The sequence below is a fragment of the Manihot esculenta genome, chromosome 11 (genome assembly GCF_001659605.2).
Source record: "Manihot esculenta cultivar AM560-2 chromosome 11, M.esculenta_v8, whole genome shotgun sequence".
In the NCBI taxonomy this organism is placed as follows: Eukaryota; Viridiplantae; Streptophyta; class Magnoliopsida; order Malpighiales; family Euphorbiaceae; genus Manihot; species Manihot esculenta.
In genome coordinates, this window is record NC_035171.2 from 895443 (window position 1) to 917527 (window position 22085).

The 22085-nt window shown below is 34.4% G+C and overlaps 3 protein-coding genes across 4 annotated transcripts; 2 read left to right on the plus strand and 1 right to left on the minus strand.

Moving 5' to 3' along the window:
* Positions 1 to 1160: 1160 nt before the first annotated feature.
* LOC110625909 (probable carboxylesterase 15) lies at positions 1161 to 2366 on the minus strand. The gene has a single exon (XM_021771602.2). It carries the CDS (start codon positions 2355 to 2357, stop codon positions 1299 to 1301), a length of 1059 nt encoding a protein of 352 aa, XP_021627294.1. The 5' UTR covers positions 2358 to 2366; the 3' UTR covers positions 1161 to 1298.
* A 1683-nt stretch (positions 2367 to 4049) lies between these two features.
* On the plus strand, positions 4050 to 9420 carry LOC110625471. 2 transcript variants are annotated; one of them, XM_021771071.2, is made up of 7 exons: positions 4052 to 4335; positions 4798 to 4961; positions 5033 to 5271; positions 5340 to 5598; positions 6907 to 7086; positions 8440 to 8595; positions 8687 to 9420. In XM_021771071.2, the coding sequence occupies exons 2-7, from the start codon at positions 4950 to 4952 to the stop codon at positions 8861 to 8863; spliced, it is 1023 nt and encodes a 340-aa protein (XP_021626763.1). In that variant the 5' UTR covers positions 4052 to 4335; positions 4798 to 4949; the 3' UTR covers positions 8864 to 9420. The 2 variants fall into 2 exon arrangements, with proteins under 2 accessions (XP_021626764.1, XP_021626763.1); XM_021771072.2 differs by lacking the exon at positions 6907 to 7086 and having other exon boundaries at positions 4050 to 4335.
* Positions 9421 to 16948: 7528 nt separating this feature from the next.
* On the plus strand, positions 16949 to 19385 carry LOC110626069 (WAT1-related protein At5g07050). Its single transcript, XM_021771806.2, has 7 exons — positions 16949 to 17324; positions 17416 to 17478; positions 17594 to 17710; positions 17829 to 18078; positions 18179 to 18340; positions 18443 to 18594; positions 18860 to 19385. The coding sequence occupies exons 1-7, from the start codon at positions 17119 to 17121 to the stop codon at positions 19131 to 19133; spliced, it is 1224 nt and encodes a 407-aa protein (XP_021627498.1). The 5' UTR covers positions 16949 to 17118; the 3' UTR covers positions 19134 to 19385.
* Positions 19386 to 22085: the final 2700 nt, after the last annotated feature.

Below are 22085 nucleotides of genomic sequence, written 5' to 3' on the forward strand. Positions count from 1 at the left end.
AATTACTATTATTGACCAACTCATCATCTCTCGGTCTTTGCCCAATTTGAGAAGGAGAACAGAATGACATTACTATGTATTAGCAATTAAAACTTGAAAAACATGATTTTGATTTTTGAATATTTGATTTGATTGTTAAAGAAGAGAATGAAGTCAAATAATGGGTATAGTGGCAATGAGGGTATTAAGTGGGTGATTTTGGTGAGTATCATTGCCATCCCATTTCATATTAATAATGATGTACTTGCTTATTGTTGAGGAGGTTAGTCTATCAATTTTGGCCTCTACATCTCTCAAATAATTGAAATAGTATTGTGGTTGAAGAGATGCCTGCATGCTTTTTTTGTGAATTAATTGAAATACTAATAATTAATTCATGTGTTACACAAATTAATTATTTATAAACCAACTCATAAGGATGAAATAAAAAAAAAAAAAAAGAATGACATAGACTATGAAAATTTGAAATAAACAAAACATGTCAACTCATGATCTCTTCATTAACAATATTTTTGGTTTTTTATTAATATGTTTTAGGAAGCTAATTATTAATTTGCAAAATTCTTTTGTAAATTTAGGAAAAGAAATTAAATAATGAGATGGGATATATTTAGAAATTTTATTCTTTTGAAAGAAAATATTTCCTTTAGTTGGAGTCAATTCTTTCCAAGTCAACGTTCCACACAGCTTTAGTTGGATGAAGGAAGCCCACTCGCCTCCTGCATGTTTTCATATCTACGCCATATATTTTTTTTATTATTGTTCTCAAGTGGATGCTTCAGAATTAATCCCACTCACACATGTTTTCATATCTAATTTTAATATGTTTATTTTAGTTCTTTTAATTATTAAAAAATATTATGATACCTTATAAAATATTTAATTTAAGATTTCAAATTGAATATATTGAAAAATTAAAAAAACGTACTAATTAAATTGATAAATTATTGGAACCTGATAATGGATTTACATTTGAATTTAAGTTAATGATTTAATGTTTTTTTAATATATTTATTTTAAGAAAAACTACCAATTTAGATAAATCAAATTACAATTATTCAATTATATTTTAAAAAAAGAAATATTGTTTCTAATTCGTGAAATGGACTAAACTGAAATGCTATAAAAAAAATTTTCCCACAGCTATTTAGGAAAGAAAGGGAAGCCAACTTACTCATTTACCCATTTATTAATGTAATTTATTTATATAATCTAAAAGATTTTATTTTTCATTTTCAAAAACAAATTCCACATATAACACATACGTTTATTATACGGTGGAAGAGTAGTCTAATTAATTAGTGCTTATGAATGAAGTCTTTGATCCCTTCAATAAGGGCAGTGGTCTGCTCCGCTGTATGATAATCCATGTCCAAGGCAAGCTTGTTCAGGTAAAAACTGTGACCCATTCCACGGCTGATCAGCAACTCCACATCCTTGTTTGCCTTTTTCATGGCTTCATAGTACTCCATCTCTGTGTCTTTTATCAAGTCCATCTCTGCCACACACAGCAGCACAGGCGGCAGATTTAAGCTGTCTAGTGACGGCGCTGCTGCCCCCATTGGGCACGTAATTGGGTGATCCTTGTTGCATCCAATTGGCAACGCCAACCCCAAGAATTTGTCCACCATGTCCAGGGTTAAGAAAGGTGATTCTGGTTGCTCCATTTCCGATTTGCTCCTTGTAGACCTCACAAATCCCGGGTGGACAGGGATGCCACCGGCGAGTCTAAGTGGGCTTAAATCAACTTGTCCAGCACGTGCAGCCACTTCATGCACTATGTTGCCTCCGGAGCTATCTCCAATGAGAAAAACACGGTTGAAATCTGCATAATCATTCAACCATGGCTCCGATGACCGCCCTTGAGCCAATGAACGTAGCCAAAGAAGAGCAGAGAACCCATCATCACAGGCAGCTGGGAGACGGTGCTCAGGGGCTGGCCGGAGGTAGACAGAGACGCAGATAGCGTGAAGTGACTTAGCGAACCTAGTATATATATGGTAGTACATAAACCAATCAGCTTGGCTAATGCAAAAACCACCTCCATGAAAATGGAGGATTACAGGCAACTTATGAAAGTCTTCTGGGTTTGGCTCAGGGAGATAAATTCTAACACGGAGACCAGAATTTTCATGGATGGTCACGTCACGGGTGGCAATTCCATCAATAAAGTCCTGATGTGCAGGGACGGGATCGGCCATGAACTTGACTTGAGGAGGTCCAGTCCATGTCCTGTCCACTGAGCCATCATCATAGCGCCTAAGCCAACCAGAGACCTCATCCACGAGCTTTATTTGGTGAACCATGTTTACAGATAGAAGGAGACGAGTTTTTACGAGAGGAGTGTGTGTGAGCATATCTGAAGGGGCTAGGCATGACTTTATAGGGTGGGAAGAGAGAAGGTCTGACACGGCGTTGATCAGGGCCGCGGGCACCACCATCCACTTTCCAGTAAATTGGACGGAGGCTGGTGTGAATTGTGGAGGAAGTATGAGATCACGTTTTTTCTCGTCAACTAATAAGTCGTTACACCACCTTTAATATACTACTTACTAAGTGAAACTAATTAAAAAATTATTTTTAAAGGGTTTAATATTATTTATTATTTTCAATTTACTTAAATTTATAAAAATATATACAATATATTAGAATTTCATAAAAGGGTTAATTATATATATATAAAAGAATTGAAAAAAAAACTATATAATTTAATTTTTCCAAAAAAAATTTATTTATAAAATTTCGCTTTTAATATTTTAATAATATATAAAATTTGATATCTACTCAAAAATATTTACAAGTATTTCAAATTTTAATTGTGATATATATGATCTCATATATAAAATTTAATTTTTAAAAAAATTAATTATGCTGATGGCTTATACATTTTGAGACAAACAATCAATCTGATATATTTTAAAAATATCACAATAAAGTATAATAAAATATAAAAAAGATGCAAATATTATAAAATTTTATTAAATATATAATAATAAATAAAGAAATGCAAATATTTTACATTATTTATATTATTAATATAATAGTAAAAGATATTTAAAAAATTAAGTATTGACATATATTATGCATGAGAAATTTTGTGAGTGGAGAGTTGTCATTGGGGGGCCACGGCCCCAGGAAGTAGTGGTTGGGAGGAATTTGCGAAGAAAGTGATCAAACGTAACCAATTAATGTTGTTGAATTCAAACCTCTATTCAGAAAAAGAAAAAACAAAATCAAACCTCTTTGTTATACACGTGGGTTGTGGTTGGGCTAACTTACAAGGTTAAATAATATAAATTATAAATTCTAAGTGTTGTTTAGAAAGTCTTGCCCTCAGTCCTTTCACCAAATTGCAGCAGTAGTACATTCCCACCTTGATGAGATCCGACAGCTCACATTGCTTTTCTTTCCCTTTTTTTTTTTTCCCAAGTGTTCAGATGATACCATAATCAAATTTGGATTAAATAAGTTGGGCATATTAGCATAAAAATGGCAGAATTAGTTATGGTGATTAACTAATGGATTTAGACTCTGACCCTTAGGCTCACATATCAGCTATGCAGCTCTAAGAAAGCTTCAGAACAATGTACATGCAGTTAAGTTTTGTGATCTCCATGCTATGCTAAATCATATTTATTACTGTAGCACCTGTAGAATCCACCTTCCTTGTCTTAGGCATCTTCCAAGTTTATTAAATTCACTTGATATTTCATTGTGCTTTTCTCCTCTACTGCTATATCAAGATGTATGTATTATTAAGGACTTGCTACCATTTTGATGATATCTTTCTTTTTTTGACTTAGCATCATGTTGCCTAGATTGAAGGTAATAGAGTAATCTACTGAGTTAATTTTCAATTGTAAATTAAATTTATCTTCATGCTTTGATTTTGAATAATAAATAATTTAATTTCTTATGCAGGTGAATCAATTTTCAATTGTGAATTATTATTTTATATAATTATTATTGGATTTCTTGCAAAAATATGAAACTCATTAACGCCTGTTTGGCAATTTTTGTAATTGCATTTTATAAAAGCATTTGTCATAGGCAGGTGCAACGGCCTGCTCGCAAACACTGCCTAACTCCTAGTAGTCTCTTTACTTCTTTGACTTCCATTTTCTATCCATTAAGATAAAACCTCCTCAAAACCCTTCACTCATTCAAGATTTTGTTGTTTATTATTATTATTATTATTATTATATATTTTCTATCAAATTGCATTTTCTCCGCTCAGCTGATTTATAATTGGATTTGGGGCGAGTCTTCCAATGCTGCACGTTACGGGCCACCGTCACCGGAGGCCACTCCGATGCGCTTGAACACTTCTACTTGGTGTGTATTTGTGCTTTATTTGTTTCCTTTTACCAGTTTCTTTCTTTCATTTCTCTTGCTATATCTATTGGGTTGAGCTCATAAATGCATGCTTATGGACTACTTGGATTCTTGTGTGTTCTTGGATTTGTTCTAAAATCCCATTGCAATTGCTATAGAAAAATCTTACAAGCTATTACCCTTTTCTTTATTCCCTGAATATCTGCTTCGTTTGCTGGATTATTGGTTATGGATTTTCGTTGAATCAATAGAAATTGTACTCTGATTGGGTTGGCGGTGAAGTTGGGGAACAAAATTACTTCAATTTCTAGGTTATGGAAAATAGAAGAATTGATCAGCACTTCAATTTCTTTAGCAACCCTGTATAGGGCTCTAAGTTAGATGCATTTATACTTAGATAACTCATGCACAATTTTCATCCTCAATCAACATATAATTTTATCTTCTGATTCCTTTTTTCAGTAATATCGAAGATCTTTTGAAAGGGCACTGAAATGGCCTGTTCATGATTTCTCAAGGGCGCATTAGAGTGTCTATTTGTTATTTCAGCTACCATAACCAGCTCAATGAAATAATGTGCTGCCAGCATCTGTCTTTATATAAAAAACACAGCAATGAACAAGCAGGTAAATCCTGAAACAGTCATAATTTTAAGTTCCCATTTAAGAACTGTTGAAAGTTGTGGTCTTTTATGCAGAGTATATTTTCGTCCAAATTATCAAAGAAGTCACCAACTCTTCTCTGGTTGCTTTTTCTTTTCACTGTACTGGGATTTGGGATATACATTTGCTATATATGCTTCCAGCAGATCTCTATTCCTTTAAAACCAAAAGGAGCATTCATAAAAGATATCACACAAGCAGCTTGTTCCATCCATGCCATGTCATCTCAAGAGATCCACTACGTGCATTTTCCAAATCCCAAGACTTACAGGAGGTGATATTCTCATACTTGAGCACTTGCTTCTTATTGTTTAGCGCCAAGTCATCTTTTGATTTTAACAGGGAGGAATGTGAATGTACTCCAGTTCGGCTTTTTGTTATTATGTCTATGCAAAGATCTGGAAGTGGGTGGTTTGAGACTTTGTTAAACAGTCATCCCAATGTAAGTTCAAATGGGGAAATTTTTTCTGTGAAGCAAAGAAGAAGCAATATATCGACCATCCAAGCAACTTTAGATACTGTCTATGCCTTAGAATGGGTCAGCAGTTCAGCCAAAAATGACTGTGTAGCTGCAGTGGGATTGAAGTGGATGCTTAATCAGGTTTGTGAATTTCTTTTCTCTTGTCCTATTATCTCTTATCTTTATGATGCCAAAAATATAAATTTTGAATTTTGTACTAACTTTGAAAGTTCAAATTTTCCTTTGGGGGGGAATTTTGAATAATGGTCAAATGGATCTTGACCTAAAACTGTTTCCAAAACTGGAGTGATTATTTAAATTCTCAAACTTTCTGCTTGCCTTTTATTTTTCTTCTATTCTTTCATGTGCTACAATCTGTCAATTATAACGAATTAGGCATGGTTTTTTCTGAAAACATATAGATCAAGATTTCATTAATCAAATTCAAATAGATATAAATAGTACAAGGGTAAAGAATCTCTCTCCTAAAGACTAGATATAGAACTAACTTTCATGACACAGATTGCTGATCTTATATGAAATCCAATAAAAAAAGGATAGTGAGCATCAAAAGACATATAGATCTTCAAAGTGGTTGGTGACTCTTTGAATCTTCCGTGCCTAGCTCGCTTATCAAGGAACTAGTTGCTTATGATGAAAACAAAAGAGTTGAACCATTCATTCCACCAGAGGAATGAGGATACCAGGCTCTTGTTGAAGAAGATTAACATCCACAAATCATGTGCGCCGCAACTACACACCTATCTATAAAACAAAACGCCCCATATAAGACGGAGATAAACCCAAATCCTCAATCATGAGGCATAAAAACATCAAATTTGAGGAAAAAAGTAGAAACAAGATTTAGAAATTATTCGAAGAAAATAGAGGAATGGAGAAAAATAAAGAGAACAAATAAAAACTAAGAAAAAAAAACCATGAAAATAGAAGAGGACAACAAAGTTTTAAAAGAAAATTGAAAGGACTGAGGGGGTGCTGTTAGCCAAAAATGGCTGGCAGCACCCCCTTACAAACAAAACCAATAAATGACTTCTAGAGAGATGTGAGAATTTTCTGGTATATTAGGTGGTTTGTTTAGATAAATAAGAATACACATTCTCTTCAGTTGCTGGATAATCTATGAGCTTGCTTGTGTGTATAGATGACTTATTAAATTCTTCTGGGTAACTAACTTAAGCCTTCAATTATACTCTATTTTTAGACGTATAAGCCCTATGGGACTTGGAAACAGGTCTCATTGTTGTAATGCACTTAACCTCAGGTTGCTTTCTTTGGAGGCATCCATGTCTGATATTTAGAAGTATGTTTCATATATGCAGTACTCAAGTTAGATATACATTTTTATCTGATGGCAAAAGATCCGCTATAAATAAGATAAATGTCTTTTGGTTATTACATTCATGGGTTTTTCTTTACATTTTTTTTCAGGGTGTAATGGTTTATCACAGAGAAATAGCTAATTATTTTAACCAGAAGGGGGTATCTGTAATATTTCTCTTTCGGAGAAATCTTTTGGGGAGGATTGTATCTGTGCTGGCCAATGCCTATGATAAAGATGCAAAGCAAATTAATGGCACCCATAAATCTCATGTGCATTCAAGGGAAGAGGTCTCTCTCTCTCTCTCTCTCCCTCCCCTTGTGTTTTGTGCTTATGTTCTCTCATGTGCCTGCAAATGACTGTCACTGATTACTGATAAACCATGGATTTGGTTTATCACTTCCATAATATATTTTGTCATATTAAACACTCTTCTGCCTGTTGTTGTTAACACTTCTCTCTTCTGCCATAAGTTCCCTTCAAGAGGATGACATGCTTGATGCTGTCACCTTATCAATCACGCCCGTCCAGTGATGGCATTTTTTAGCAAGCTTCATTGGAATTTCCTTGGCAACCAACTTTAGGGAAAAAAGAATCCCTCAACAAAGGCACCTTTGGCACGGTTTCTTCTTCTTCTTCACACTTACTCACCGAACCTTCATCACAGCTTTTGCTTCTTTCATTTGCAATGTTTCCCTGGTGTTTTAGGCATCTTGACACAGCTATGTTCTTTTACATTTTATTGTACTTTAATCGCAAGACTGGTATGCACCATGTTGATAGCCAGTAACTGTCCCAGTTCCTTGGTTTCTGCATAATGTATCTAATCCCTGAATAATTTTGATGGAGAAATGACGCAGAGGACCATATTGCTTTTTCTGTTAATGCTACACCGATAAAAATACATGAGACCTTTGACATTTTAAGATGTATTTTGAGGGAAGTGCCCTCTTGCAATGAAGGAATTGAAGTGTCGTGAATCCCTGAATAATGGGCCATTTTAGCAAGTTTTCCTCTTTTCATGATGGGTAAATAGGGATAAACAGTGCAAAATTCTCACATTTCCATGTGGACCCAAAAAAGCTTGCACCTCTGCTCACATGAAAAATGGAGAATTGGTATGTCTAGTAGAACAAGATGGCTTGGAGATGGATGAAAATATTCTTGACAGTTTCATTCCTATGCAGCTTGTATTAGGAAGTTTAATAATCTTACAATTGTCTTGAAACAAATATTAAATGCTTAATATGACCAGCATATGTATTATGTGGCTAGTAAGAATGTCTAATTGAATAGGAGCCTCTGGAGCAATGTCTTAATTGTATTCGTATCAAGTCTTCTGGATTGCTCCCAGTTATGTGGACTCTGTCTCCATCTACTTTGATGTGGTTTTTTTCAGTATTTTGAGTATTCTTGTCCTACATATGAAATACAAAAACTTAGTAATCTATGAGAGAATCTAGGCGGCATAAATAAGTTGAATCCTTTTGTACTCTGTCCTATTATTTCGGTTATCTGTAACTTCAAGTTTTGCTTGGCTGACTGAATAAAACCACAAAAAGAGGTCCATATTATAATTTGTTTCATTCATTAAGTATATGAAGTCTTCCATGCACTTCTTATCAATTTATGGTTAATTGCAGGCTGATTTACTTGCACGATATAAGCCTACACTCAACGTCAGTTCCTTGATATCAGACCTTTCTACTTCCGAGCATATGATGGCAGAAGCTTTGGAATATTTTAAGAGCTGTCGCCATTTGGTTTTGTACTATGAGGACCTCATGAAAAATCACAAGGTAAATATAGCAACGAATCCAACATTGGTTTTTCTTCTTTTTTTTTTTTTTCTGGGAAAGTTAAATTTTGTATCCATTTTTCAATACGCAGGCATTATCTGATGCACAAGAGTTCCTTAGAGTACCATTTAGAAAGCTAGTAAGCCACCAAGTGAAGATTCATGTCAAACCCCTTTCTGAACAAATTAATAATTGGGAGGAAGTTTATAGTACACTTGAAGGATCTAAATACGAGTATTTGCTACACCACCCCGATATTATTTTGTAGTTTTAATTGTCTGGTTTCTTGACGGATGCCCTGTACATTTCATAAATATGATATTCCAACATCTCGTTGTAATTTGATTAGACAAATTTGTAGTGATAGTGCGCAACATGAGGAAGGTAAAAAGAGGTTCTTGCATAAGCAAAAGGTAGCAATGTACAATGTTGTTAGATCCTAGCTCTCCTTCCTCGAAAGGTGATCAACTTCAACCCCATAATCTGATTCCTTGAAAAGACTTTAACCAGAGAGTATCCCGTTCGATCTATAAAGATGTAAATTTGTCTTCCACTATATGCAGTGAGAAGAAATGCTAGGAATTGATCTTTTGCATGCATGTCCGTGTTTTCGTTTCTTGGCAAAAATTGCTCAAGAAAGCACATTCACAAGTTTTATGGAGTACATTTGTATCAGAGCCTTGAAGGGCAATCTGCAAACACAGCAACAAGTGGGATAAGCTGGCTGGCTTTCTTTTTCTTTTTTTGGGTCACTTGCCTTTTATCTGTATCTTTGTTATGAGGACTTCATTTGTCTGTATCCAGGAAAAAGAAAAAGAACTTCAGGAAATTGATTCATAGACCCCTTTCGTTTTGAGAAATTTTACCACACAACACAACGGCAACAAGTTTTAATTTCACTAACAGTTCCCCAATGCTTTTACTGGGTTTATCAAGAAATCCTCAAGTTCAAATTTAATAAAGAAATAATCTAGTTAAACCCATTCTGCTGTGGGGTTTTGATAGGGGTACAAACCCTTGAAGGTTTTTTCTAATAAGCGCCTCTAAAATTCGGCTTTTAAATGTAATTTATTGTAAGATTTTTATCTCTGGTAATTATAAAATTATAAGTTAAAAAGGTAAATTGCATTTAAATTTCTGGATATTATTATTATTAACAAATATATATTATATTTTCAAAAACTTTTTAATAAGTTAAAATTTCATTAAAAAACTTTGTCCCTGTATTTATATGACTAGTAATACTTGAAAAAAAAAACAAACAAAATACTTGACGTATAGCTTCAGAAATTTAAAGAATTAATATAATCATTTTAATTTATTTTAATTTTAATAAAAATTAAATAAATTAAAAAAAAATCTTGACGAAGGTGTTTTAGAGTCAATAAATGAAGTATATGAATTTTGAATATTAAAGATGAAGGAAACCTAACTACTGATAACAAATTTATGAATGTGACATATATATCTTTACACATGATCATATTATTTAAATCATAAGGAAAGTGGTGACCTAGCTTTTCTTTATGAGGAGGACAATGGCAGCTATCAATTATGAGCATGCGTTGTTGATCAAAATGGATTCTTTGGTATCTTAATTGATTCAATATGTTTGTTTTTGATGGGACACTATTGTATTTTGAAGTTGTTCTTGGCCAGACGATATCTCTACTTTGGCTGGCTTTTATATTTCCTTGGAAAAGGCTGACAAGATAAAGTTTTGATTGTGGTAATGGAGGGCGGGCGTCATGCTGGATTTCTATCTAGCTACACTAACCATTGGTCTGTCTCACAAGCCTTTTCAAGCTTTATCTGCTCTATGCATGAAAATTCAAGAAAACCAGATTATTACTTAACTTCCAATCCCTTGGATGTAGCAAAAAGAAACTTTTTTGGAAAAATATTTCACTGTGTCCGTTTTACAGTTTAATCACGACCTCTAATAATTGAATTTAAAATCTCTTCTTGAAGGTGCAGTATTTAATAAAAAGGGATTTTTCTTAATTATCTCATAAAGGGATTTCTTGAAATTATATATCCAATGGTGGAAGAAGATATGGAATGCAAGGCTTTTGTTACAGCCTAGTGTTTAAGCCAATCAAATTGTTCTTACATGTCTTAATCCACAATCCACTACTTATAACCTTACCTTACCATGTTTCTTACCACCATACATCACTTTCATTATTATTATATCTTTTTATTATTTATACAACTTTATAAAGTTTTAAACTCAAATTAAGTTTATTTAATTGAATTTTAACAAATTTTAATTAACTTTAATACTCTAATTCTTATTTTTTAATTAAAAAAATAAATTTAAAATCATAATTTTCATTTTTCTTATTAAATTTGAAACAGATTAAATTTATCTTAAAAATTAACTCAAAAAGAGAATATTTAAAATTTTTATAAGGGCATTTTTTTTTTTTTCAAATTGATATGAATTTTCACATTAAATATAAGATTCGAATATGAAATTCAAATATTTGAATAATAATAGATAGATTATATAACGAGAAGTTACTTTTAATTATCTCAAAAGGTTTAGCCGTTAATGGAAGAGGTTGAGAATAATGCTTACTCCACTTGCATTACTCCAAGAAAATACAAATTCCTCTGCCTTTTGCATTGAGGAGGATTGGCAGAATTTTTTAGCATCAATAATTTGGGATTATAATATAATTTTTCTATTCATTTAATTTTATTAAAATTTGATTGATAGTGTTGGCACCGTAAAATAAAAGAGATGAAAAGGGTTTTTTAGCAAATAAATGTTGTAGAGAAGATGATAATATAGGAAGGAAATGTTTGACTTGACTATTCTTGAATTTATATAATTTTTTAATTGAATTCATATAATTAAATAATTGAGTGTATGTGAAATCATCGTACAAACGCATTACAACCAATGCAATGATTGGTGAAGGCACGAGCAAACTGCCAAAAATGTAATTAATAGTCTGAATTTATTATTTATATGATAATCATTAGATCATAAGAACAATGCACAAAAGAAAGCTGTAAAGAATTCAATATAATTGGTACTACTCGAGAAGAGAAGAGAAGAGAAGAGGAAAGATTTAATTTATGCAAAGTTGATAAAGAATAATCTCAAAACTGCCTCAGAACTTCCACCACATGCATATACCATGTCCCTCTTCTCAATCACATATGTCGTGAATGATTGGAGATGATTCGACGCCCATTTTGAGGATGGTGCTGATCCACTTGGATTTTGGTTGTGTCACACTTCTTTTCAAGCTTTCATATACATGGGATATTTACTCACACGCTCATCTGTTTTCGTCATCATAAATTCTATGTTCAAGAATATAATTATTCTTATGATTATTCTTATGATCATCTTGTGATTTCTTTATATATATATATACCTTATGCATATCTTCCATTGAAATGGATTATAACATCCAGCTGCTTGGGATGGAAGGCACATCGGTAAATTACAGCAAATCGAATAGTTAGTACGAAATTTGAATTAACTATTTTAAATTAAATAAAAAATAAATTTAAAAATTATTTAAACAGATTGTTTTATGGATTTAATAATTTTAACATTACATTATTTATGTTAAATTAATTAATAGCATTGTACTTAATGAACATTGGTATTTTGAGATCCAGAAAATAGGGTTTTTTTATGTGTGTGTAAGCTTGATCCTTGAGAAGGATCTCCCTTTCCTTTTATTTCTTTCTTCTTACTTGCTAACGATACTTAACGGTCTCTCAACTACAGTGACACCCATCTCTGTCAGAAAAGACCGTACGTATAGTAGTGTCAGTCTCCCTACCTATGTTAGGCGGCAATTTAATGTTCTCCAGTATCCATACAGAAAGGGCTATGGGAGAATTGGGCCGGTTTACTTCTCATTCCATCCTATCATTAGGCTGGTTTTCTCTTTTTTGGGCTTAGACTCATGTACGATTCGGCCTGCCATGCATTCTGGGGCCCAAGCCAAAACTGTCGAGCAGGCCTGCCCGGGGTCGTTTCGAGCTCTGGGCCTAATCTACTCTTGTGGGCCCTAACTCGGCCCAGGGGAGATGTGAGGGCCAGCGGTTATCAATTGCCCCTTTACCTCCTCAGCAGTTATTACATGATTGATGAGGGGGTAAATATCGAGAACCTATTATGACCGCGCGGCCCGATGACAGCTTCCCTCAAAACGTCTTTTCTATACTTTTCCGTTTTTGAAATTCAAATTCTCGCGATTTTTCACAAAACCCTTACTCTCCCTCTACTTTCTGTGTGCTCCGTCCATCCTGTTCTTCTGCCCCGATCATCGCTAAGGTACGCTCTTCATCTTGCCATGGATAGCCCAAAGCTTCTCGATGTCATAAATCTAGAGTCTAATGTCACCCCTTCTTCCCTGGCGAGTTTCTTTTCTCGGGAGTACCTGGATACCCCTCTTTTTCGTATCCGAGCTCCCTTTCACAATGAGAGAATCGTCCTTCTCAATCCTCCTCCTTCGGGTCTAATCGACCCCCAAAAAGACCATAGCCTGGTTTTTTTCGTCAAACAGCGTGAATATGGCTTAACTTTTCCCTTTCCCCCCTTCTTCATTGAGGTTTTCCAATACTTCAGAATAACCCCTAGGATGCTCGCTCCCAACTCTATACTTTTCATGTGTTCCTTTGAGTCAGTCTGCCTGAGCTGGGGCCTTACACCTACGGCTCGTTTATTTTCAATCTTTTTTTTACTGGTCCGAGTAGCCCAGTGCTTTTACTATTTTGCCCCCCGGGGACGGTTGTCCATCTTCTCGGGTCAGAAAGACTCAATCAAGGGCTGGACAGAGGGGTTTGCTGTAGTGGAGCTGAAAGGGAGCTCTAGGGCATCCTGGCAAGTGGACCTCCCTTGGAGGAAAGTGCCTCAGGGCTGCAATAACCTCCCTCAGCTATCCCTCTCTGAGCAGTTCGCCTTTTTCCGACTGACTTCCATTGAGCAGAAGTATGATGTCGAGAAATGTATGTTTGTGTCCAGTCTTCAAGACTGCAAGGGCGCGGGTATTTTATTCCGCTTTTCGTCGCCTCATCCTTCTTTTTATTTTTGGTTGAATGTTCTCTTGAGCTGTTGAGTTTTTTTTTTTTTTTTTTCAGCTTCTAAGCATCCCATGGACAAGATTAAGCCCTCGAAGAACTTCGTACTATCTCAGGAGAGCATGAGGGCTGCTCTGAATGCTTTCTGAGCTGGCCAATCGGTGGCCGATGTGACTCGAGAGGTCGCCCAAATTATCTCCCCCAGGTCGACTGGACGGTCTGTTCCCCTCGCTCCGGTCTCTTCTCGTGCCCCCAGGCCGAGCTCTAAGGACCCACACTCGAGGGTTTCCAAGTCCTCCAGTCGCAGCAAGCCCAGCACTGCCCCTCAATCTCCTACAGCTTCCAAATCTAGGCAGTCTTTAGCTCCGACCTCCCCGGAGCTCACAGTAGCCTGCAAGGACTAAGGTCATTCCAACTGAAAGGAAGGCATCTGAGGGTAGAGGTGAAGTCGCCCTGGCAGGCGAGGGCGTCCTAGCCGTTGAAACTGAGGTAACGCCTATGGGTAAAGACACTTCCAAGGACGGGGTCAAGTCCAAGCCTGCTTCTGCCCCTCGCCCCAAGAAGGCTGCTGCCAGTGGTGTTGTTGCTCTAAAGGGGGCTACTGGCAAGCGAGCTCCTCCTCCGGAGGCTCCCACTATAGCTCCGTCTTCAAAGAAGGCTCGTGGGTCCCAACAGCCTGCCCCCGCGCTCCCACCTCTGGAGAAAGAGAAAGCGCCAGTAGGGCTTCTGTCCTCTGCTCCAGATAACGAAGTGCTGAACACTAAGGAGATCACTCCCCAGTCCCCAGCGAGCATTGTCGTCGAGCTGCTGCGGGAGAGGATGTTTGGTGGCGGTCTTTTTGAGGGTCGATTAAACCAGAAGGAGGAGGATGGGGAAGAACGATCCTCTCATTACGAAGGGGAGCCCGGATACGGAAAAGAGGGGTATCCAGATACTTTTGGGAAAAGAAATTTCTCAGGGCAGAGGAGGTAACATTAGACTCTAGATTCATTACATTAGGAAGCTTCGAGCTATCCATGGCGATATGAAAAGCGTACCTTAAAAACGATTGGGGCAGAAGGACAGGACGAACGGAGCACGCAGAAAGCAGGAGAATAAAGGTTCTGTGGAGACGGGGAAGATTTGAATTTTGAGAACAGTAAAGAGGAAAAAAGACGTTTTGATGGGATATGTCCTCGGGCAACGCAATCATAATGGGTTCTCGGTATTTACCCCCTCATCACTCATGTAATAACTGCTGAGGAGGTAAAGGGGCAATTGATAACCGCTAGGTCTCTTCCCCTCCCAGGTCAGACTAGGGCCCATGATAGCGAAGGTGGGCCAAGAGCTCGGGGCACCACAAGGAAAGCTTGCCCACAGCAATGGACCAGACCTGAAGACATCAGCCGACCTGTGCCGCCTTCGAGCCCAAAACCTGCTGTATTGAAGCTAGCCCTGTGATGGGACCCAAGGATGGGCAGCAGGCCTGGTCTTTTCGCAGCCCTTCTTGCACACGCTCTGGGGGGAATTAAATGGCCGCTTGACATGAGTAAGGAGAACTGACACCGTTGTACGTACGGAACTGAATGATAGAGACAGACGTCACTATATTAAAAAAGCCGTGAGGCGTCACTAGCAAGCCAAAGGAAAAAGGATAAAAGAGAGAGGAGATCCTCCTAAAAGTTTTAAGTTTTTTCCTATTATTGTAAACCCTATTTTTTCTCTGGATCTCAGACATCAATTAATATAAAATATAATTTTTATATATTAAAAAAAAATATATAATTTATAATAGTAAGTATAAATTTTCAATGAAATACTTTAATATACAACATTTTTATGTGATATTTTATTTAGTGAAAATTTATTTGTAAAAAATATTTATTTAATATTATATATGATTAATATAAAATAAATTTATTCTTAATATAAAATTTAAATTAAATAACTATATATTTATTAATATAAAACTTTAGAAACTACATTATAATTTTTTATTAATTTTTTGAGATTTAATTAATATTTTTAATTATAATCGTGACAAATCGAGAAATATTTAATTTTATTATATAAAATTTAAAATTTTAAATATAAATATAAATTAATATAAACCTTTTCATTTTTTTATCCAATAAATAATTTTATGTGGCATAACACATCAACTAAAACTTTTTTATCAAAATTGATTAAAACAGATGATTAAAATTAAAATAAATATAAAAAATTATCTTTATTGTCCAAAATTTTAAAATTAAAATTATTTATAAACATTAAAAATTTTTTTTTCAATAGACCTAAATATTTTCATAATTGAATATCTAAATTTTTTAAATACAATTATTTTCATCGAATTAAAACACTAAACAATCTTCAGAATAATTGAGGAACAGAATTTAAGCAGACTTGCTAAACCAAACCAAATAAAATAAATGGAAGAACAATAAGATGAGAGGGAAACCTTGATAATTGTACAGTAGAAGGCTTGTGGAAAAGGGGGCTGCATGCAGCTGCCGCCAGAATATATGCATTCCCTTCCATTATTCTTATTCATCACAAATTATAAATTAGATGTTGCCAAAGTAAAGCCCAACTCTTTCTTCCTTTTTTATTTTTGTATTAGTAATTTCTTAGTTGAGATTCTTGGGAATATATGGTGTCTTTATTAAGTGGTTTGGAAGTTATCCCCCTAATATTATTGGCCACATAATTATTCAGGCATATCATCATTTTATTATTAAGTCTTATGATTGTTGATGCAGGAACTTAATTAGAGGTTGGTTTAATTAATTAACCAAGATCATAATTTAGATATCCATGGGTGTGAAATGAATAATCAGATTCTTTGGTTTAATCAACTTATTCACCTGTTTTTTTTATTTATATATAAGAACTGAATCTTTCATGCTGAATATTAAGAATATCAATTCATCAAACGGTTGTAATTAATGTGAAAAGGCAATGTATACGTCATGGGAATCTGCATGGCTGTGAATGGGAATTTAGGCTAGTGCCCTACCTAGTATATCTGCTTTTTCTTCTTCTGTTTTTTTTTTTTTTATATATATATATATTCTCAATTTTAATAAAAACAAATCTATGACGCTTGCATCACTCCCATCTATGAAACATGACTCGGACACTCACTACTACTCTGATACAACGTGTACACCACCTCTCTCTCTCTATTTCCATACTGTTTATTTAACAAAATGGATGGATAATTGGATTTACTTCTCTTTATTCTTTTCCAAGTCTCCCTTTTTTTTAATTAAATAATATATCAAATGCTTCTAATTCTCTCCAGACCAGTATAAATATGCAGACCATTGTCAAATTCTTCCCTAGGGAGAAACACACAAATCCTTCTTTTGGGTATTCGTCCCTCTCTTCCCATTTATCGTCCATTTTCTTTTACTTTCCTGACGTCCTTCAACTTTCCCTAGTGAAAGAAAGAAAGATCCAAACAGATTCCATTTTTGTCCTGAGAAAATGAAGAACCAACTGGGTTGCTGCCTCAAGTTCCTTGAGACTTCTAAACCTTACTTTGCCATGATCTCTTTACAATTTGGCTATGCAGGCATGAATATTATTACCAAAGTCTCACTCAATCGAGGCATGAGCCACTATGTTCTAGTGGTTTATCGTCATGCTTTTGCCACTGCCGTCATCGCTCCCTTCGCTTTCATTTTTGAGAGGTTTAAATCTCAACTCAAACATGGTTTTAATCTGATTTAGTGTTTCAAATTTTCATCCTTAAATACTCATATTTCTGTTCTAACATTCCAGGAGAGGACAGCCGAGGATTACCTTTCCAATTTTCCTGCAACTATTTGTCCTTGCCCTTCTTGGGTTGGTGTCCTTTTCAAACATTTCTCGTTCATTAATTATGTATAGATACTTAACCTTAAAACTGAAAAAAAGAAAACAATTAACCAAGTTAATTGATTTGTTTCATTTGATATAGACCTGTGATAGACCAGAACTTCTACTATGCTGGGCTCAAATTTACATCTCCAACTTTCTCCTGTGCAATGAGCAACATGCTTCCTGCCATGACATTTGTAATGGCAGTCATATTCAGGTAATTAACTATCTTAATCAATTAAGGACATAAAACCCAAGAAACTATTTAGTGGCTTCTCTTGTTTAGACACATTAAGCCAATTAAAAAGATTTTTTTTGAATTGTGGTACGTGCAGGATGGAGAAACTAGACTTAAAGAAGGTGAGATGCCAAGCAAAAATGGTGGGGACTGCGGTAACAGTAGCAGGAGCAATGCTAATGACCTTATACAAGGGTCCTATATTGGAGATGTTTTGGTCTAAGCATGTCCATCCTCGTAAATCCTATGTGACTGATACTACTGGGACCACTGACAAGGACTGGTTCAAGGGCTCCATCCTCCTTATCATTGCCACGCTTGCTTGGGCTTCCTTGTTTGTTTTGCAAGTAATTTTATCAACCTTTTTTTTTGTTTCTTCTTTATTTATATAGAGAAGGAAAATAAATAAATAAATAATGATATTAAATTTTGCATGTAACATGATAGACCAAAGCTTTGGAGACGTACAAGAAGCATCAGCTCTCTCTAACATCGATGATATGCTTTATCGGCACCCTTCAAGCTATTGCTGTCACCTTTGTGATGGAACACAAATCTTCCGTGTGGAGAATTGGCTGGGACATGAACCTCCTTGCTGCTGCCTACGCTGTAACTCTCCCTTTCTCTCTTTCTCTTTCCCTCCCCAAGTTTTTCCTTTTTCCTTTTTTTTTTTTCGGGTAGTAAATAAAGTTTTGTTCTTTTAATGAGCAGGGAATTGTTACATCAAGCATTTCATACTATGTCCAAGGATTGGTGATAAAGAAAAAAGGTCCAGTTTTTGCCACTGCTTTTAGCCCCTTGATGATGATCATCGTAGCCATTATGGGTTCCTTTATCTTGGCAGAAAAGATATACCTTGGAGGGTAATTTTCTTCTTCAATCCATTACTTTCACATTATTATTCCTTAGTACTATAGCATCCTTATCTGAGGTAGAATAGTATCATTTTTGTTACTCAGTCCCAATAGCATCTCACAACAAGTACAGATTCTATATATATAGATATATACACCAATCTGATTATTCTCTATGGAGTCTGCAATATTACAGGAGGTCTCATTCATTAAACCACTGTTTGGTTACTTTAATTGTGCTGCTAAAATGGTGCTTATTCACTTGTGGGTGCAGTGTGGTTGGTTCAGTCTTGATAGTAATAGGGCTTTACTCAGTCCTGTGGGGGAAACACAAGGAGAAGATGGAGGACTCTGATGAGGAGATACCTGATCCAGTCAAGGGAGTTCAAGGAAATGGAAATTCAATAGCAATAATAGCAGATATTGAAGCTAATGAAGTTGAGTTACAAAAAGCAGAAGCCAACAACACAGTGTCTGCAATGGTCATTAGCATGCCTATGCCCATGCCAGAGCTTCCAATTAAGGCCAGCCAAGAACCCAAAGCCTAAGCAGGAGAAGATTTTAACTAATGGGATTAGGCTCTTTTTTTTTTTTTTTTTTTTTTTTTTTGTCTTTTAAATCTCCCTCCCCCATTTTGTTATTATCTTCTTCTATTAAAAAAAAAAAGAAGTAATATAAATAGGGAGCCTTTTTTTAATTTTTCCTCTTTGGGCTGTGTTATATGTATGATGATCAATGTTCCAAGGACAAGTAGTGATGGAATTAAAGAGAGCAGCCAAGAATTTTCATTTGCATAAAAACTCTTGGAATGTATTTTAAATATAGTATATAAATGTATGATGTATACACGTGGCAGAATTGCTGACGTCTGATTCAGATTCCACTAAAGATGCTAGTGCATGGGTTGACAATTTCATGTGTGTTGAGCTTGTTGAATCCTCCTAGGCGGCTAATATTCTGAGAATCTTGGCGATTGATTTTGCACTTGTACTGTCTTTGCATCTGATGCTTCCTCTCCGGAGTAATTTAAATATATAGAGTTTTATTATTATTTTATATTATAAAATTATGTAAATTAAATAATTTTTTTCTAAAGAGAGAACTAATATTAAAATACATATATTCGTACAATATGAGATACAATTGTGTTGGGAGTATAAAGAGCTCTTTTTTATAAAAAAAATTATTTATATAATCAGAATAAAATACTATAGAAAATCTTAAATCTAAATACTATGATCTCAGCTTTGTTTGTTTTCTTTTGTTGTTTTTCTACAATTTCCTAGTATTAATTAGAGCATTTGTTTTGGGACTCTTGGGTGGCTGCTGACAAGTAAATCACTAGTGATTCCTATTCCATGGAAAAGCTTGATGGAATAGTTCAATAACTCCTTCCACTTGTTTTGGAACTTGCTCATCAAAACTCCTCTCTCTTTTTAAGAAAATTTAGCATTTGGTCTTTAGATTTTGATATTAATTAAGCGACTAGTTTAATTTCTTAATTCTACTTATTTCTATTTTTTTTTCATTTATTTTGTCATTAGTATTTTAAGATTTAATTCTTAGATAATTTATTTATTTGTTTTCATCTCTCCATTCTTCCATATGAGAGATACAGCAAGAAAGAAAAACAAAGAGAGGGGAAAGATGAAAGATAGATAAAATTATAAATAATCATAAAATTAAGAGAAAAATGAATTTAATTTCATTAACCTAGCTACTTTATTCTAATGATTTCTCGTTCCCTTTTTTATTTAAAAATAATTTCATCTAAATCAAATTTTCAATTAAAATTTTTCCATAGAAAATCTAGTGATGCTCATATATCTTATAGTTCAAGATTTTAGAGATTCATATCATGGGAATTATTTAAATAAATAAAAAAGTGGTAAGCTTAAATTCGAGTTCAAATTCCAATTAAAAAAATTATAATTAAAAATAAAACATTTATAAAAAAAATCTAACTTTAAAGACATCTCTAATATCACTGAATTAATTAAAATCCATTAAGATCATCATAATAAATTTCTTTAATAAACAAAATTTATAAGTATTTCACATAATTTTACTTTATGAATTATGTTAGTTTTGTTTATTTTCTTTTGTTGATATAGTAATAAGTGCTTTTTTTTTTCTACTAATTTAAATAATAATAAAAAAATTACAGAATCTTTTATGTGATGGTTGAGAATCTCTCTTTGAGAAGATATGCACGGGTCACTGTGATTAGTGCTTATCAGTGTATATAGGAATTTATCCGACCAAAATAAAGTGAATAAAAAAAAAAAAAAAGCTAAAATTTATATTTATTCTTTGTGCATTTTGATTCAATATTCTCAAATACATGTAATGTCATACAAATCCACAGATTCTTACATTGCCTGCAAATACATCAAGTCTCTACTTGTGATTTTATTCCTTAATATTTTGATACTACTTTAATTATTTTTTTTTTTATATCACGTCCCACTTCCAGAAATTAATTATTTTAAGTCAAATAAAAAAATTATTTAAATTAATTTAAATCGAATTATTATAATTAGTATTACTAAAAATGGTGGCGTTGGAAGATTAATTATAATAATATGAAATAAGTTTGGATTAGGAAACATAATGGTGGTCATTTTCATGCAACAATAAAACAAAAGCATATAATTAAGCCCACTTGAAACAGAATCATTAATGACGTATATAAGTATGTGACAACGATTCTCCACATATATATCTACTGTAACTCAATGGGAGACAATACACTCTGCAAAATCTACGTTTACACCATTCTTATTTCTTTATTGCTTTCATTCTCATCATCTTCACTTCCCTTCTCTACAGGCACTACCCCATGCATTCATTTGCCCTACAAACCTTCCATGCATTCTTAATTCTCCACTAATCACACTAATTAAATAAAATGGTCTTTTGCTTCTTCCACTACAAAAATTTCTTTTATTCTTTCTGGACCTTCATCTGCCCAGGGAATCTTATTTTCTTGTTCTCAACCTAAAGATTCATGGACATCATATTGGTATCAATATCTTTAACCAGGCTACGACAAGAGAAAAGCCATGAAAAATTTGAGACATAACATGTTCATTAGAATATTGATATTCTTGGATTGCTTATTGTGTTGGATTACCAATAATTTGCTCTTATCTCTTAATAATGTGAGAGGGGAATATAAGTGGCGAATGGTGAATTGAGATCATGAATCTGACCAAGCACACTAATGTTTCTCTAGTAAATTATTTTTCTTACATCTCTGTTTTCTCTTCCCACAACCACAATGATCCCACCAGTATCAAAACTCAATTTTATGGTGATAGTGACTCACTTGTCTTCCTTTTGCTTAAAAATTTACGCAATTATTGGCCTTTTCACTAAGACCTCTAGTTCTATATTGTGTTAAATGTGATGTATACAAAATTCTCAGGCAATTGGGCCAAACTGGGCCGTTCTAGCAAAACTCCTGCCCATTCGACTTGTAGCTTTGTTGTTTGCCA

What these genes read in the sequence shown, in the direction of transcription:
- LOC110626069 (XM_021771806.2), top strand. Translation starts at nt 17,119, where the DNA reads ATGAAGAACCAACTGGGTTGCTGCCTCAAGTTCCTTGAGACTTCTAAA. An exon ending in GTAATGGCAGTCATATTCAG is followed by an intron (nt 17,711 to 17,828) that starts GTAATTAACTAT and finishes TGGTACGTGCAG; the next exon opens with GATGGAGAAACTAGACTTAA. An exon ending in TCCTTGCTGCTGCCTACGCT is followed by an intron (nt 18,341 to 18,442) that starts GTAACTCTCCCT and finishes TTTAATGAGCAG; the next exon opens with GGAATTGTTACATCAAGCAT.
- LOC110625471 (XM_021771071.2), top strand. An exon ending in TGAAGTGGATGCTTAATCAG is followed by an intron (nt 5,599 to 6,906) that starts GTTTGTGAATTT and finishes ATTTTTTTTCAG; the next exon opens with GGTGTAATGGTTTATCACAG. An exon ending in ATGTGCATTCAAGGGAAGAG is followed by an intron (nt 7,087 to 8,439) that starts GTCTCTCTCTCT and finishes GGTTAATTGCAG; the next exon opens with GCTGATTTACTTGCACGATA.
- LOC110625909 (XM_021771602.2), bottom strand. Translation starts at nt 2,357, where the DNA reads ATGCTCACACACACTCCTCTCGTAAAAACTCGTCTCCTTCTATCTGTA.